We start from the raw sequence: 16,960 nt of genomic DNA on the forward strand, positions 1-16,960 counted from the left end.
CAGTCATATTTCAAAAATACATCTGGCCCTTTGGCTTATGATTTCTAATGCAGTCCTTTTGTAAATTGACAAAATTCCTTTGTCATTTTAAAATCACTTAAAGTCTTCATTTTTCTATCTTCCTTGTGAGAAACTCCCCTGAGCACTTTTACCCTAGTAGTTCTTTGAGAAATGTTTTAAAGAAATTCCAGAAGTGGTAAAGCTCAGAAGGGCCCTTATAGATACAAAGTACTGAAGCAAAATATGATGCTAAAGGGTAATAAGAGAATAAACTGGACTTTACTGTGAAAATAAGAACGTTATAAGGTTTGAATGTAATTTTTATGACTTCTAAATTTTTTCAGAAAATCGTAATGTTACAAAAAAAGTTCCAAAGCAGCAAACATACAGCAATTAAAAAAAAATAACGTCTCATGTACACTCTTTTAAAACCTAAGTGCTATCAAGCCTCTCAATTGAGATCTTTAACTATAAATAGTTTTTTGCCTTTTGTATTGTGCCCAGATCCCATTTCATGCAATTTGAATACAAATTCCTACGCATTGAGGACCTTGATTTATACGGAAGTATTTATATGGAAGTATTCCCAGTTGGTGTTTCTCAGCTCTTGTCTTCTCTAAGCCTCTTCGTACATTCGCTCTTCTTTTCATCAGACTGCAGTTCCTCGGAATGGATCGGGAGAGCGAGGTCGGGTTCCGTTTTAGCTGTTTCCTGGCTCCACGCAGCGCCTCTCTGCTGTCTCTCCAGCGTGTACCACCTTTGACAGGCTCCACCTGTGAGGCCCCGGTCGGCACGCGGGGGGCGTGGCCTGACCACGGGGCGGGGGCGGGGCCTGTCCGCGGAGCTCGACTGGCGGCGCGTCCCAGGTCTGCGGCTTCCAGCCGAGCCCCCGGCGACCGCGGCGGTGGCCCAAGCCAGATACTCGCGGGCTCCGTGCGACTCCAGACGTTTCCTCGCTCGCGCGGCGCCACCTCGCCCCGCTGCAGAGGGAGACCTGGCGGCGCTCTGCCCGAGAACTCCGGTGTCTCAGTCTTGGGGCACCTCCGGAGAAAGCCAAGTGCCCGCAGGTGAAGCCGGCGTCCTAGCTCACCGATAGAACGTACCTCTTGGGAACCTCGACCGCCGAGCCTTTTCCAGCGCCTGCAGCGCAAGGCGCGCGGGGAGAGTGGGGTCCACGGCGGGGGAAGGAGTGACCAGGACACCGATGATGGACGCACAGACCTGGCGCGTGGGCTGTCGCTGTCTCCTCCTTCTGGCTCTCGTTGGGTCTACCCGAAGCGAGGGCTTGCAGAGCTGCGAAGAAGTTCGGAAACTTTTCCAGTGGCGCCTGGTGGGACCTGTCAAGGGGTTGCAGGATTCGCCGCGGGCAGGTAAGGCGCGGAGCTGTGCGTCTGGGCGCGGGCTGAGGCGTCCGGAGCGCCGGCCCTGCGCTCCCCAGGTTGTCAGAATGGCTCTTCGTGGGAAGATGACCTTTGAGGCCCTCGGGCCGCGCAAGGTGAACCCTGGGGAGGCCTCTGGGGAAGCGCGGCGTGAACATCCCGAGCGCAGCTCCGGGGACTCCCTGACTCTGCCTGCGGCTGAGCCGGGGTCTGGGCGTTTGCTTCCCGCCAGGCTCCCTTAGTCTCGGCGGATGCGCTGGAAGGGGCCGGTAAACCTGCCAGCGGGGGACAGCGCGGCCTGACTGCGTTTCTGTTCCGCGTGGGAACTTCCCCAGTTCCCCGCCGGGGGGCTTCGGTTGGCTGCTTTCTCGTACGGTGGACGGAGTTGGGTTGGTCGCTGTAAGTTTGATAGTAAAAACACAAAGCTGCCTTATCCTCCTTTGCTGGAGAATGGGGCACTGACTAGGGCGGCCGGTCTCCTCTGTCATTAAGACTCGCCCTCCCTGGTGTGACCCTTAGCTGCCCCTCCGCGCCCGGGCATCAAGCCCGCCTTGCAGGAACCTAAACTACCCAGCGTGTCTCTCGGAACCACTGGGTAGATGCAACGCCTGAAAGATGTGCCGGCAACAGGCGATCAAACAGAATGCATGGGGGAGCCACTTGACATGGATGAGATCTTCCAGAGATTGAAAGGGAAAGAATACAGTAAGTGTGGCCAGCGTAGATTCTGCTTCTCGTAAGCGCGTGTGCCTGCACCTTTACCCTGTGCTCCGTGGCCCCTCCGCGCAAATTTCCTTCTGCGGGCGGGATTTCCAGTTTACATTCGGTCTGGAAGAATAGGTCTTAGTTGTCAAAGGGGACAGCAGGTGTCTGGAGCTAAGATCGATCTTACTGGAGCAATGCACCTAATTACGAGGTCAACACATTGACAAATGTTGTGAGCTTATTGGTTGGACGAAGAACTTGTGGAGGATGCTTGGGTCTAAAATCCATCCTCAGAGTTTGTATGGTGAGGGGGCTTGCTCTTAGCACTATGGAGCTGTAGCTCTTCGCTTGATTTCTTTGCTGGTTGTCAACTCAGTTCTGGAGTCATCCCACAAGGAAAATCTGGCCATCTGAGCCCACCGAAACCATTTTAGTTTACAAGACTAGTCTTATAAACAAACACACATATTTATTTGAATACCTATTCGGTACTAGGCACTTTTTCTATACTACTTGAAACAACATAGTTGGATATTCTCAGCTGAGGGCAGTTCTGTTCTCAAACGATGCCACCCCCTTGTAAACCTGCTCTTATTTCGGTGCATTCATTTCATTAAAAAAAAAAAAAACCAAACCCTCACTTGTCAGTAGCTAATGCAACTAAAATGAGTGTGTGTGTTGGGGCAGGGGACTTGGTGAGGGCATTGAGCTGTGAAATCCTCACCTGAACCATAGATTTTGCCCCCCAGATCCCATAATTTTGGCTGATACGTTCAGTAAACGTTGACAGTAAGGCCTTGATTTCACCACCCATCTCATATCTCAGTATATCTGGTACCTGCTAAATGTAATACAGTGACTAGAAGGTATTACATTTCTAGAACCTTGTGTGTGTTTCATCTCTTTTGAAGAGGAACTTTGCAGCGTATCAGTCACTGGCATAACATTTTACTGAAACTGAAACTCTGTCCTACAGGGAAGGAAATGGTTGTACTTATTTGTGTTTGATATACATGACACACAAAAAAGAGCCAGGATGGCAGGCACCTTCTTTTCTAAGGCATTCTGGATTGTTTCCCCATTGCTAGTACCTTTCTTTATCTGTGGCTTAAGGGCGATGGGGGACTCCTAGCAGCACCTCCTCAAGGGGCCGTGCAGGGCTGCACTCTTAGGGACGTCAGTGGTGCTGGTGAAAAGAAGTGCTGAATTCTTTTGATATTTGCATTAAGAAAAAGTCACGTGAAAGTATTATTGTGAATCAGAATCACCCAGTAACAGGCACTTACATCTGAATTTGATATAATTCTGAATTTTTATTGTTTCTCTATTGTTGGTCATTTTTTATTTGAATAATTAAATGAATATTAAACTGTTTCTTTGGACAGGCACTCACATCTGAATTTGATATAATTCTGAATTTTTATCATTCCTCTATTGTTGGTCATTTTTTATTTGAATAATTAAATGAATATTAAACTGTTTTTTTTTTTTTAACATAGACGTCTCTTTTCCTTCCACTAAAAAAACTTTCATTCCCCATTTGAGTAAACCACACATACCACATGGTTCATAAATGCTTTTCTTTATTTTTGTATTTATATGTGATCTATAATATTTAGCTTGATTGAGTATAGTAGTTGAATCTTATTTTCTAAAATTATCCTCAGTCTCAAGAGAGAACATAGTTAATATCTAAGTAGTCATTCTCACATAAGAATACAAATATTAATATTCTTTTTAGCAGGTGTATGTATTTAGCACATAGGCTTTCATTGACTAAAGCTAATACATTTAAATTTGGTATTTGTTTTCCTTGAAAGTTAATTTTTTTAGTGCTTTCTTGCATTTCTTGTCCACAAGCAGTTAATTCCTGAGATGCCTGGCCAAAATACCACTTTTAAAATATAAGCAGGTAGAATAACTTTTTACAGTTTCATTCTATATTTGTGACTTTTACATATCCTGAAAACTATGTTACCCAATTCGAAATTACTAAAATGGTGAGAACAGCCATTTAAGCTGTTTCTCAGATTCCCCTCACCTTTGTTCTCTACCCTGCTCCAATTCTTTTAAGCCTATTGAGCTCCTAAGGATGTTTGGATGAGAAATGTAAAAAAGGAGAGAAGGTGTAAATGTGATTAGAATTACAGATTTCCCTGTGTTCTGATTTTATTTCCTAGGTAGTAGTCAAGGTGCCCTTTGCTCTTGTTTATTTCATCCAGAAAAGAACTGTTAGTGAAAATGTCTTTTAAAAGGTCCTTTTATTTTTATTTTTTTTATTGGGGAGAAGGGATAATGCTTTCCCATTGAAATTCTCTTCACACAGGCATTGTTCACACATGCATTATTTCCTTTTTTTTTTTTAAAGAATTTAATTCAGAAAGGAGAAGCTTATAAAAATCCAAGGCTACCTTCAGATTTTATATACCAACTAGTTTTTAAAGTGTGGATGTTGCTTGATACAGAGAGTAGCGTGTGAAAGATAACTTTTTCTTGGTAGCTTTGGCTGAAAATGGTATAATAAAAATAAACTTGATGTGGCAAAGTTAAATTCTAATACTACAGGACACTTTAAGTAGTGCGCTATAGTTCTTTTTTTTTTTTTTTTTTAAACTGCTTTCATTATAATCCAGTCTTATATTGGCTTCAAGGGCAGTGTTGTTTTATACTGATACCCAAGAGAAACAATCTACTTGGTGACCTTGGAGTTTGGAATTATAGACATTTGGGTTCAAAACCTGGTCCTGGCACCTGTAGCTCTGTGACCGAGGTTAATCAGTTGTCCTCTTTGAACCTCCATTTTCTCATCTGTAAAATGGGGATGTTAGTTCTCAAAGGCATGTTGCGTAGATGAAATGCAATAATACATGTATGTAAAATAGCACAAATCTAGATACATAGTAAGTGCTCAAAAAATGCATTGCTGTTATTACAGTTTTTTATTTTTTATTTATTTATTTATTTATAAATTTTATTATTTTTTTTCTGTACGTGGGCTTCTCACCGTTGTGGCCTCTCCCGTTGCGGAGCACAGGCTCTGGACGCTCAGGTTCAGTAGCCATGGCTCACGGGCCCAGCCGCTCCGCGGCATGTGGGATCTTCCCGGACCGGGGCACGAACCCGTGTCCCCTGCATCGGCAGGAGGACTCTCAACCACTGCGCCACCAGGGAAGCCCACAGTTTTTTATTTTAGTGTCTTGATTGTAACTGAACTTGACCTTTAAGGGTGAAATTTTAGTTTTGGATCTCTATAAATCAGAATGTGTTTTATAATAACTAGTTTTTTAAAAGTCACAGATGATTGTTTTTAAAATTGGGAAATAGGGCCTCCCTGGTGGCGCAGTGGTTGAGAGTCCGCCTGCCGATGCAGGGGATGCGGGTTCGTGCCCCGGTCTGGGAGGATCCCATGTGCCGCGGAGCGGCTGGGCCCGTGAGCCATGGCCGCTGGGCCTGCGCGTCCGGAGCCTGTGCTCCGCAACGGGCGAGGCCACAACAGTGAGAGGCCCGCGTACAGCAAAAAAAAAAAAAAATAAAAAAAAAAATAAAATAAAATAAAATTGGGAAATAGGTTTCTATCTAAAATGATACTTATTAGGTCATGGTGAACATTTTGTTTCTTTTCATGAGCTAATGGAAAATCTGAAATGGTTTAGATTATGGTGAATGTTTTGTTTCTTTTTGTGAACTAATGGAAACTATAAGAAAGAAACCTATCTGAAATGGTATTTCTTAGGTTATGGTGAATATTCTGGTTTTTTGTGGACTAAGGGGAACTCTAAGAAAGAAACCAAGCTGCACTGCAGCACTGCTACCTGAAGCACCCGTAGCCACTGGTTCCATCACCATCCTGCTGTCTATATTCAGGGAGGTGAAGGGGTGTGTAGGAGATGGCTTAGGGAGTCACATCATTAGCTGGCTGGTGGCCATAGTCACTACTGACAGTAATCTCAATTTGGGACTCTTGTTTCTCATGAACTAACCCTTTTTGCTGCTTGGGCAGCATGGTTATGGTGATCCAAACCATAAAAGGGACCCACAGGCTGATGTTGGGCAGATTAGTAATAACAGGCTTGTCTTGGGTTGAAGTCCACCAGCCAGGAACCACCAGAAACAGGATGATAGTCAAACAAACTAGGCCTGACTCTCTGCAGCAAGGGAGATCGCACAGCTCAGGAACTGTGGGTGCCTTGGTTAGAGGCCGTTGAAAGGGGCTTTTTATAGGATTCGGCTTTGTGCTGGGTGATTCCAAGGGTTTAAGGAAGCAGGGCAATTCAGGAATTGAGCATCTTCATAACTTACTTAGGTGTCAGGAAGATTAAGATGGGGGGAGTTTTCTTTAATGAAGAAGCAGTAGTCACTCTTGCTGATCAAAAGACGGGGATGTTTAGTTACTTTTGTGGTTGTAGAGAGTCCTCGTGGCTATCCTGCTGCATCACAGGTCTCAAGTGGCTTTGCCTCATCATTGTTTTCTTATTCTGAGCATGTTGTCTCCGTTGAGTTGTAAACATCAAGCCTTAGTTCCAGTGTCAGGGAAACTTGTCACTTTCTCCTCTGGAAAATCTGCCGTGTGCTTCGATGTCTAAGAAAATGATGTGTTTCATTTTTAGCCAGACTTTTAGTGAAGCTTCATAATGGGGAAGCGAGTATGATTTTCTACTTTTGGGCCATAGAGTATGACTCTCCATCAGGGCCTGAATTGTACAAATCACATCCTATTCCCTCATGGTCAGTTTACTAACAAATGTAAATGTTGTGTGTGTCCCTGTCCTCTCTCCATCCCCAAATTTAAGTTCCTTTTTGCCAAGTGTCCAACATCCTGTATTTGTATAATCGGCTTTAAGGAGGGGTGCAATTTAGGAAACTTAAGAATAGCACTTTATAATTATTTTATACTTCCCCCAACCATGTTTCCAGCTTGCTGGGACTTTCTAGAATATGGAATTTGGCTTGTCTGATAAGAACACCTTCCTGGTCTATAACATTTCTTTTATCATTAATTGGTATAAGACCAAGAGTAACATTTCAACAACCAGGTACTACTTGTAAACAGACATGACTTATAAATCAATGGCCTCTTGATATAACTGTTCAAGAAACCACAAATTCATTTTGTTAAAATGGAGTCATGAGAGACTTCATTCATATACTTTGTTGAAATAGATTGTGAACGTGGTACCCTATCTACTCCGTTAACTAACATGAACGATTCATTTTAATAGAGAGTAGCCATTTTCCATATCTACCTTTCTTTTACAAAAGCCTGACCTTTAGAAGACAAGATACCACCAATTGTGCCCTCAATTCTTCTACTTTTCAGCTTTAGAAATTTCAAATTTTACCAAGTGATACTGCTAAAATCATCCTAAAATGATTAGTCATTCTTCTGTGAATCACAACAAATATCACATTTTTTTTTTTTTTTTTTTTTTGCGGTACGCGGGCCTCTCTCGTTGCGGGGCACAGGCTCCGGACGCACAGGCTCAGCGGCCATGGCTCACGAGCCCAGCTGCTCCACGGCGTGTGGGATCTTCCCGGACCGGGGCACGAACCCGCGTCCCCTGCATCGGCAGGCGAACTCTCAACCACTGCGCCACCAGGGAAGCCCTCACAGTTTTTGATTAGCCTTATCAGGTTCACATATGGCTGCCATGTAAGTTGAATGTATAATACACTTTTTCAGAAAGAAAATGAGATTTTGTACTTTCATGATTTTATGAGAGTCTACATTTCTCTTGAAAATTTAAAATACTGAAAAGTACAAAGAAAGCATAAATAATTTTACCATCCAGAAATAACTACCAATAACCCTTTGAATTATCTTTTCAACACCCTCATGAATCCTCTGCTCAGCACATAAATATTTTTTGAAAGAATGTAGAATCACTTTTTCTTTCTTTGTAACATGCCTTTTCCAATCATAAACATCCTTCTAAATATGTATTTTTTTTAGTGACTAAGATTCTACTGAATCACTGTACCATTAATTGATTCTCTACTGTTGTTGGAAATATAGGTTTCTAATATTTGCTACCATAAAGTCACATGGCTAAGGACATAAAAGGCAAATGTGCCAAACTCTCACCCCACTCACAGCTTTGCAGTCACCTTATCTACATTCATTCTGCTTCTGGGTTTTTCAGTGTCAGCACCACTGACCTGTGGGGCTGGATAATTCTTTGTTGTTGGCAGGGGCGGCGAGTGCTGTCCTGTGTATTGTAAGGTGTTTAGAAGCTTCCCTGACCTTTAGTCCCCTGGATGCCAGTAACAATACCTCCCCCCCCACCCAGTTCTGATAACAGATGTCTCTAGACATTGCCAAATGACCCAGGAGAGGCAAAATCGTCCTGACTGAAAACCACTAGCATAAATGTCCAACCTATGGGTCCTTCACATACACACATTATATAGCTGGCTGGCTTGCAAGCCTCAGGTCTCAGCTTAAATGTCAGCTCCTCAGGGAAGCCTTTCTCAAGGTTCACTGAACCCTGTTTCTTTCATGGCACTTTTCATGGTGCCATATTTCTTTTCTTTTTACTGTTGATTTTTCACCACTAGATTGTGTGCATGTTGAGGATAGAGGACATGTCTACCGAGACTGGTTTCATGGATATGAAACGTACACAGTCACACAGGGTCCCACACCCAGAAGGGCCCTGTGCTTGGTTTAATGTCCTGCTGTTACCATCTTGAAGTTTGAAAAAGGGTCCTGTGCTTCCTTTTTGCATTGGGCCCTGCAAATTCTGTAGCCAGTCCAGCTGTGTACCTTGTTCACTGTAGAATATCTGGTGCCCAGAACAGTGGCTGACACAAAATAGGAGTTGAAATGTTTGTTGAATACTTTAGTAAAGCTTTAAGGAGCCTCTTATTTCACCTTTTGAACCTCTCTGATTCTTAAGTTAGACTTTAGAAGTCAGTCCACAGGTATTGAACACCCAAGATTCTGTTGATACAATGATATTTTTTAATGTTTTATGGTGTTATAAAAATGAGTTAAAAATTGGCCCCTATGTCTTTTACTTCTTCACAGCCGGTTGGGACCATTAGCCCAAAGTCCACCGGTGCCAAGCTCAAATTTTTACAGTTCCAATTGCTTTAAATATAGCTCAAGTAAACATATTTTGAGTCGTTTAGAGCCTGCCTGCTTTGCAAACCCCACAAAGCTGAACTTATCTGCTAGCCATATAGATAAAATGAACTCTGGTGCAGTAAAAGACCCCAAGTTACTGCTGCCCTTTGGAGCTCTTTGACTCAGAGACTTCCCATCTGGCTGCTAAGCAATATCACCTAGACACGGGGGCCCCCTCTCCAATATCCCTCTCTCCTGGGATTTCCCTTGTTTTCTTCCTCTTCTGGGTGGTGGTCCCGCACCAATGTCTTGGCAGGTCTCCTGCTGTGAGGGACATCCCCTCTCATGCAACCTGTCAAAGCGGCACCCAAATAAAGCTCATTGCATACTATTGCCATCATGAGGTCCTGTCTTTTTTTTTTTTTTTTTTGCGGTCCGCGGGCCTCTCACTGTTGTGGCCTCTCCCGTTGCAGAGCACAGGCTCCGGACGCGCAGGCTCAGCGGCCATGGCTCACGGGCCCAGCCGCTCCGCGGCATGTGGGATCCTCCCAGACCGGGGCACGAACCCGTGTCCCCTGCATCGGCAGGCGGACTGTGCCACCAGGGAAGCCCCAGGTTCTGTCTTTTCCTCGACCAGCCCTGAAATCCTCACTCACCACATACAGATCAGTATTTAATTATTTCTAATATAAGGTCGGGACTCAAAAGTAGCAATAATGATTTTAAATGTGTTTCTTTCCTTCTGCTAGACTATAGGCTACTTGAGAGCAGGAACTGTGATTGATTTATCTTTTTGTTCTGTGATGAGGCCAAACTTAATAAATCAATTTTGATTTTTAGAATTAATCTTATATTCATAGTTACCCAACAGGCTCAATTTATTGTGTTTAATTATGTTTTTTATGCCTGATATTAATAGAATGAGAAATGTAGATGGTGAAGTTTTAAAAAATATATTCTGATCTGGGCTTAGTTGTGTTGTTGAATAAATTGTTTTTGTGGAGTTAATATCTTCTTATGTAACTGCCACAAATTTTATAAAGGGACCTAATGCTTTTAAGTTTAAGTTTAAAGAAATTTTTATCTATCTTAGCTAACATTTTTGAAATGGAGTAAATTAATTGCCAAACCAATGTCTGAAAGAAAGTTTCCTCAAATGTCTTGCAAGGGAAGGAAGATTATTTAACATTTAAGGATTCATTTGCAGTTGTTATTACCATGTAGGCAGTGGGACTGATCTGCCTTAGAACATTAATTGATCTATTAGTGGAAGAATGGAGAAAAATAAAGGTGACCAACTATAATTTACACTTGGCTGTGGGCTGGTCGGTTTGTGTTTTATTTGAATATATGTTTTGCAAAATTGTTTCTTTCCATGAGAAAATTAATAGTAAGGAACTGGAAGATGATTTGGTTTTTCCATCTCCTACCCTGATTAATTCCATGTTGGGAAAAAGTACAAATCACTTATCTATGGAATTGTTCCTGAGCTGGGAAGATTGTTTGTTAAAGGACACTGACTTGGGGTCTAGATTCCATGTGACCAAGTAGAGAGGCCACAATCTTTCAGAGGAAGCAAGAAAATAACTGCTGTTAAATCACAAAACATGATATATGGTAGCAGGTATAATTTGTCTCTAAAGTATTTACAACAATTCCAATTTTAGAACTACTCACCTAGCCTTTAAGACTTCTTTTCAGTGATATCTTAGAAAAAACTTTCTTTTCCTGTGTGAATTGTGATTGGTTATTTTTTTAGGATATCTTAGAATTGGTTTTAGGAAATTTTACCTAAGTAAAGGATTACTTAAGTCAGTGCTAATGAGACATGCATATTCTGGTATGGTTCAGCTAGTAACTTAAATATCTTTCAAATACAGTCATTTTTAAAAGCTAGTGAGCATTTCTTGTTTCCTAATTTAAATTGCTTATTATTCTTTTTAGGATAATGGGTTTGAATTACTGGTTTTCCTCTCCTGTGCTCCGATAATTAGATTTACTTTAGTTTTTATAATTCTGTATGGCAATATAATGAAATAATCTTTGGCAGCTCTCTTTTTAGAGCTCATAGTCTTTTGTTTTTCCTTGTCTTATAGTTTGAGGGGACGTTAGTTCATAATTCCTTCAGTATAGTATTCATTTTGGGAGAGGCTAAGAACTGAGAAGAGAGTTGGATAAAAAGCATATCAAGAGTGTGACTTCACTGATCAAATGAACGTAGAAATTATTTCTGCATGTCCTTGTTCATAGCATATATACTCTTTAAATGGAAGATTGTCAGTATTAAATTACCTGTTCAGATTTATTTGCTTTTTGAACAACTCTCTTATTTGGTAAGGTTATGCCAAGTTACGTTTGGTTCATTTTCTTTTGATCATTGAAAATGCCTGTGTTTAATGAGCTGAAACTGAAGTAGGTCAATAAAGTGAAGAGATTAATAGTCTGTTCTTCACCAGGCTTGGAATACATTTTACTCTGGGGGGGAAAAGTCATTTTTTAAAAAAAGATTTTTTGATTAACTTAAAAGGTAAAGGAAATAGGAATAACATTGAAAGAGTCAAAAAGCTGAGGAATCCATGAATTCTTCAGAGTCCTCTTTATTTATCAGGTGAAGAAGATATGTGGGTCTGGATTTGAATAGTTAAGAGCTTTAGTTGCAAAACAAAACTAAATGTTGCTTTTTACCTTTCTAAGTTTAGGGTCACAGATAAGCTTGAAGTTGTTAAATAGTTAATATTTAATTTATCTTTGGACATATCTTACATAGAAAACAGGAAAAATGCTAAGTATGACAGAGCATTGAAAAGTTGTCATGGGATAAATAAATGGGAAATGAGACATTTTAACTTACAATTTGTCCCATATTATGGTCACATATTTTAGTGAATACCAATGAATTTCGTTCTGAAATAGCTTGGTCTTGACTACATCACTTATTAGCTATGTGACCTTCAGCAGATAACTCATCCTCTCAGAAAACGTTTTTCTTTCTTCACAGGGATAGTATATAGACTGTTCCTTTTCCCTTTCAGTGGCTTATGAGGACCACATGGTATGGTGTAAAAGCTTTGTAAACAATAATATAATCAGTTAATTCTATCAATACTAGAAATGTAGTTCTTAGATACATTTAAAAAATTCTTTATATGAAATCAAAGAGCAGGCAAAGTAGAGATCCTTTTTCTTCCTGCTAATAAACTCCTAAGCTTTCGGATAATTTTCTCCCATCACTCACTCTCAAAGTATTGATCCTCTCCTCACAGAAACATAATCCATCCTTTCACTCTTTATTTTTGTTAATAAGTTACTTAATTGTTTATAGTTTAATTCTAAGGTAAAATCAAATTTGTTTATTCATATTATGTAGTTTAAGATCTAAAGACTGGTCTTTTGTGAAATAATGTCATTTAAATAAATTCTATTAAGATCAAGAGGGAGGTGCTTTGCCTGGAAACATGCTGATCAAATGGAAGCAGGGAGAGGCTCTGCAGCCTGTGATTGACGTCATTAGGGGGAGTAGGGGTTAATTTTCTACTGCGTTTTATCACGTTCTTGCACGTCATAGTGCTGCTTGGTCTTTTTGTGTGTCTTCTGCATTGCGGATGAGACCTTTTTTTCCATAAAAAAGGCACGAAGGTGGAGCATGCTGGTGAGTCTCTGATTGCCCCTTTAATGGACTCTCCATCCTGCTCTGTCCCTGGACTACATCAAAGGCATTCTTGCCTCTGGCAGCCCTTGGGAAGCAGTGGCTGGAGAAGAAGACTGGGCAAGTGGAGTGTGGTGCATTCCAGGTCTCACCTTGTGGGGGGTCCCGGCAGCCTGCCTAAGTCCCTTTACCTAAGCACACAGCTCCTCTCAAGCGACCTCACTTCTCTCTCTGGATTCTGGTAGCTACTTTCTCCTCTTGTCTCCTCTGAGGTAGTAACAGCCCCTTCTCCACAGTTATTAGCCAGGGAGTATTGCAGTGTCCTTTAGAGTTTTCCTATACCCTGCCCTTTATAAAAATTTTTATTGAATAATTCTATTTGAGATACCAATTTATTTCCTTTCAAGATCCTTCCTGTATGGCAAAACTTTACATACTTTAGATATTTAAACGCATGGCTTTCAGAGATCATTTGATTTGTAATTAAAATATATGGAAACACAAATCTGTTCTAGAGTTGAATTATAAATGCTTTTAGAAGTTCTAATCAATGACGATCTCTCTATTCATATTCAGGTACCTCGTGATCATGCTTCTGTTAATTAGTTGTTTCTTTCCTTCCGTTTTCCCTCACCCCTTTTATGAAGAACACTGGTGCTGGCTAACTCTTTAGGTTTCAGTTGGAAATTTGACTAAATAGATAACACCCCAGAATAAAACAGCAATTTAATCCCCACTGACTCCACTAATTCAATCAACAACCAAATGTCGCGGAATCTATTTTACAAACGTCCCCGTAATTTCTCTACCCACCACCATTGCCACCACCATGCTTTAACCTAGTGCCTTCTCATGGCTGGATTACTCAATCAGCCTACACCTGTTCTTGGTCCTTGCCAGTTCATTTCCCAATTAATTCCCAATGAAAGTAAACCTTATCTTTATTTCTCATGTTAAATCCTTCAATGATTTCCCATTGCCTTTCTCTAAAAAACAAACAAACGAACAAACAAAAAACAGCAAAAAGAATAAAAAAGTGACTCTATTTGAATACGTAATTTCTGTATAATCAAAAAATAAAATAAACATCACAGTGAAATAAATGGGGGAAAAACTCTATGTCATTTCATCTGTAATACACAACAATCAAAAGGTTAACATCCTTATTCATACATGAGCTCTTATAAATTGGTGACGAAGACACTAATATTCCAAGGGAAATGAAAAAAGAACATAAAGAGGAAATTCAAATGATTAAATGACTAATAAGGATATGTGAAGATGATTGACTCAAGAGTAAGAGAGGAAAACCAATTTCTTAGGAATATCACATTATCAAAGATTAAAAATACTGATAGCTAATGTTCCTGTGATTATAGCAAATAGAGCATTCTCATCTACAAATACTGAGAAAAAAGACTGGTGAAGACTGTCTCTACATTCAGGGAGAATTTTGCATATATCACTCAAAATTTAAATTTTGTATACCCTTTGCCTAACAATTCCAATTTATAGGAAAGTGTTCTAACAAAGTAATTGGACAAATTTAAACGAATATATATACATACATAAGCAGGTTTATTGCACTTAGAATCCACAGCTAATGTAGATGCCTATTAATGTTTATTAAATGATAAATTATGGATAATCATGTGGACATTAAACCCAGAGAGGTAAAGCTATGTAACCAAAGTGACTCATGGCCCTATTGAAAGGAAAAAGCAAATTATGGCTCGACTTAAAAAAAAGAAGGAACCTACTTGCGTATCAATTTATGTGCAAACATACCCTAAAACAACATGCAGAAAATACCATTAATAGTAAATAACATTGGAAAGTAGAGTTAGGAAGAGAAAAAGAAGTTAAGACGTAGAAATATACTTTATAAATTTCTCTGTCCTTTGAATTCTTGAAAAAGATGATGTTTTTTCAATGATACAGATTTTTAATTTACCCTGTGATTAGTGAAATTAATGAATGTATGTGATTCACATTTATCGGAACATTGAGATGAAGCTATTGCAGTTCCATGATCTGAGCATCTCTGTGTAATAATGAGTTCAAGGATCCTGGGCTTCAGTCCGATGGCAGCAATGAAAACAGGCAACCCCATTGCTCTTTATCCTAACGGTCTTGACTTCTTTGATGTAGCTTATCAGACCCGTCATGATCTGACTTCTTCTTCTTCAGCTTTATATGCTCTTTTTCTCCCCATTTGGAAAGGTTGGTTTTGATCCTGAGCTATCATAAATAAAGTTGTTCCTCACAGGTTATTTAATCTGGAAGTACTGAGGCGCTGTAAACTAACTTCAGAGCCAGGAATTATTTCTGAAGTTATCTCTGAATCAGGATACCTAGTTATGGCCATGTCTTTAAAGGCAAATAAAAACAACATTTCTCTTTTGGACTATTGTGATAGTCTATTGGTTTATTGGTCCAGCTTTGTCTTCATTGTAAGTCATTTTGCATACTACTTAAAGGTGATCTTTCTAAGTGATAAACCTGAGAACATTCCCTTCTACATCAATTCATATGTTCAGATTCAAGTGACAGAAGCCCAACCAAAGCTGTCTTAAACTAAAAAAGGAATGCATTGGAAGTACATTGAGGCGTCTCAAGGGATAGTGAAGGCAAAGGAAGGGCAAGGATTCAGATGAGGTAAGGAAATGCAAATTGGGACTAGAATGTTTACAGATCTCTTATTCTTTGTGGCTATAGGCTTTATTTTTTTTTTCCTGCTGCAGAGCAGCCATGTTCATATAGCAGAAAATATGGTTGCCATATAGCTTCTCCCAAAGGAGATAAACTGGCCCAACTCTTGCTTTACAGGTTAAAAATTTCAGGGAGAGGATCACATTATAGAGTACGGAAGTTTTTTTTTGTTTTTGTTTGCTTTTTTCACTTACCACAAAGATGAGCTGGGAGGGAAGGGGAGGGAGGTCCTAGAAAACATGTTCACGTCATACATACAAATCCAGAGGTGTTTGGCACACATCTTAAAACATCTTTCATGGTTCCCCAGTGCTGTGGCAAAAGCCCAAACTCCCGCATATTGCATTTAAATTTTTCAGTGATATAATTCCTGCCTTCTTTTCCAGACTTGTCTACTTATCTCCACTTTCTCCCATCTCACCTCCCTCTTGGGAGAGGTAATCCACCTTGGGTCCTGTGTCTGGTATGTTTTTACTGAGTATGATAAAAATGCAAGGCCCTGAGTACCCTTTACTTGGACCATCTCTGTGTTGTGTTTGCAATAAGCAACCTTGAGGGATAGTTTTTCTCAGGACAAAGACCAGATGTTTTGACTTGCTATTGGTGAATCCCCTAAAAGATCAGTGTTTCTCCCCTGTAATACAATCCATAACATATGCTGGTATTCATATAGAACCCCTGTGGGGTAGAGTAACCAATATGATGCTCATGCTCTTGCTTGATGTGCTGAGAGTCTCTTGGTTTCTGTCAGCATCCATGAAACAGTAGGTTAACCTGGAATTAACAGACAGCCAGATTTCTCCAGAAAAGATGGATTTATTTGGAATCAGCAGTGAATTGCAATTCAGGGTCTGCAACCATGGCAAGCCACATGCAAGTCCACATGGCAAGGAAAGGAGAACACTTTTACAGAGGAGAAAGGGAAGTTGGGAGGGCTGCGGTAAACAAAGAACTTATTGCTTCTCATGGCTGATTCTTTGCTAGGAAAGAAAAAGAGTCTTTTCTTTTTCCTGTTAGGTTCTGCTATCATTGAAGGGCCTGAAAGCTCCCCCTTTTGGTCTCCTGACTCTGTTTCATTGAGGGTCTGTTTACTCATTTTTTTTTCATTTCCCCCTTTTGATCAAGATCTTTCTCTGAAAGCATCACTGATCAAGCGTCAGGTTTTCTAGTTTCAGTGGTCTTTTGTCTCTCGATGTCAGGAATTACCTTTCCTGAATGTAGTGTCTCATGTTGGAGGGAAAATGCACAGGTTGGAAACCTATTGAGGTCACATTTGAGTAACAAGGAGGGGTAGGATGGAAAACACTCAAGCACTTTTAATCTAAAGTCCATGTATTTTCAAGATCAAAGACAGTGGAGATCATCTGAAGTGCTCTGTCATTATCAAACGTTTTATGACAAACTTCCAGCAGGCCTGGTCCAGGTATCTTGGGAAAGCTGCCTTATCAGATG

The 16,960-nt window shown here is 40.5% G+C and overlaps 1 protein-coding gene across 1 annotated transcript in view; it reads left to right on the plus strand.

Annotated features, from left to right (window-relative positions):
* Positions 1-1,204: 1,204 nt before the first annotated feature.
* GPC5 (glypican 5) overlaps positions 1,205-16,960 on the plus strand; it is a gene marked incomplete at both ends in the record, with an annotated part of 1,323,734 nt that continues 1,307,978 nt past the window's right edge. The window contains one exon of the mRNA XM_082602216.1: positions 1,205-1,370. Coding sequence (XP_082458342.1) covers positions 1,205-1,370 — 166 coding nt within the window. The remainder of the gene's footprint in view (positions 1,371-16,960) is intronic.

Source organism: Mesoplodon mirus (assembly GCF_964341445.2).
Source record: "Mesoplodon mirus genome assembly, chromosome: 17".
Lineage (NCBI taxonomy): Eukaryota > Metazoa > Chordata > Mammalia > Artiodactyla > Ziphiidae > Mesoplodon > Mesoplodon mirus.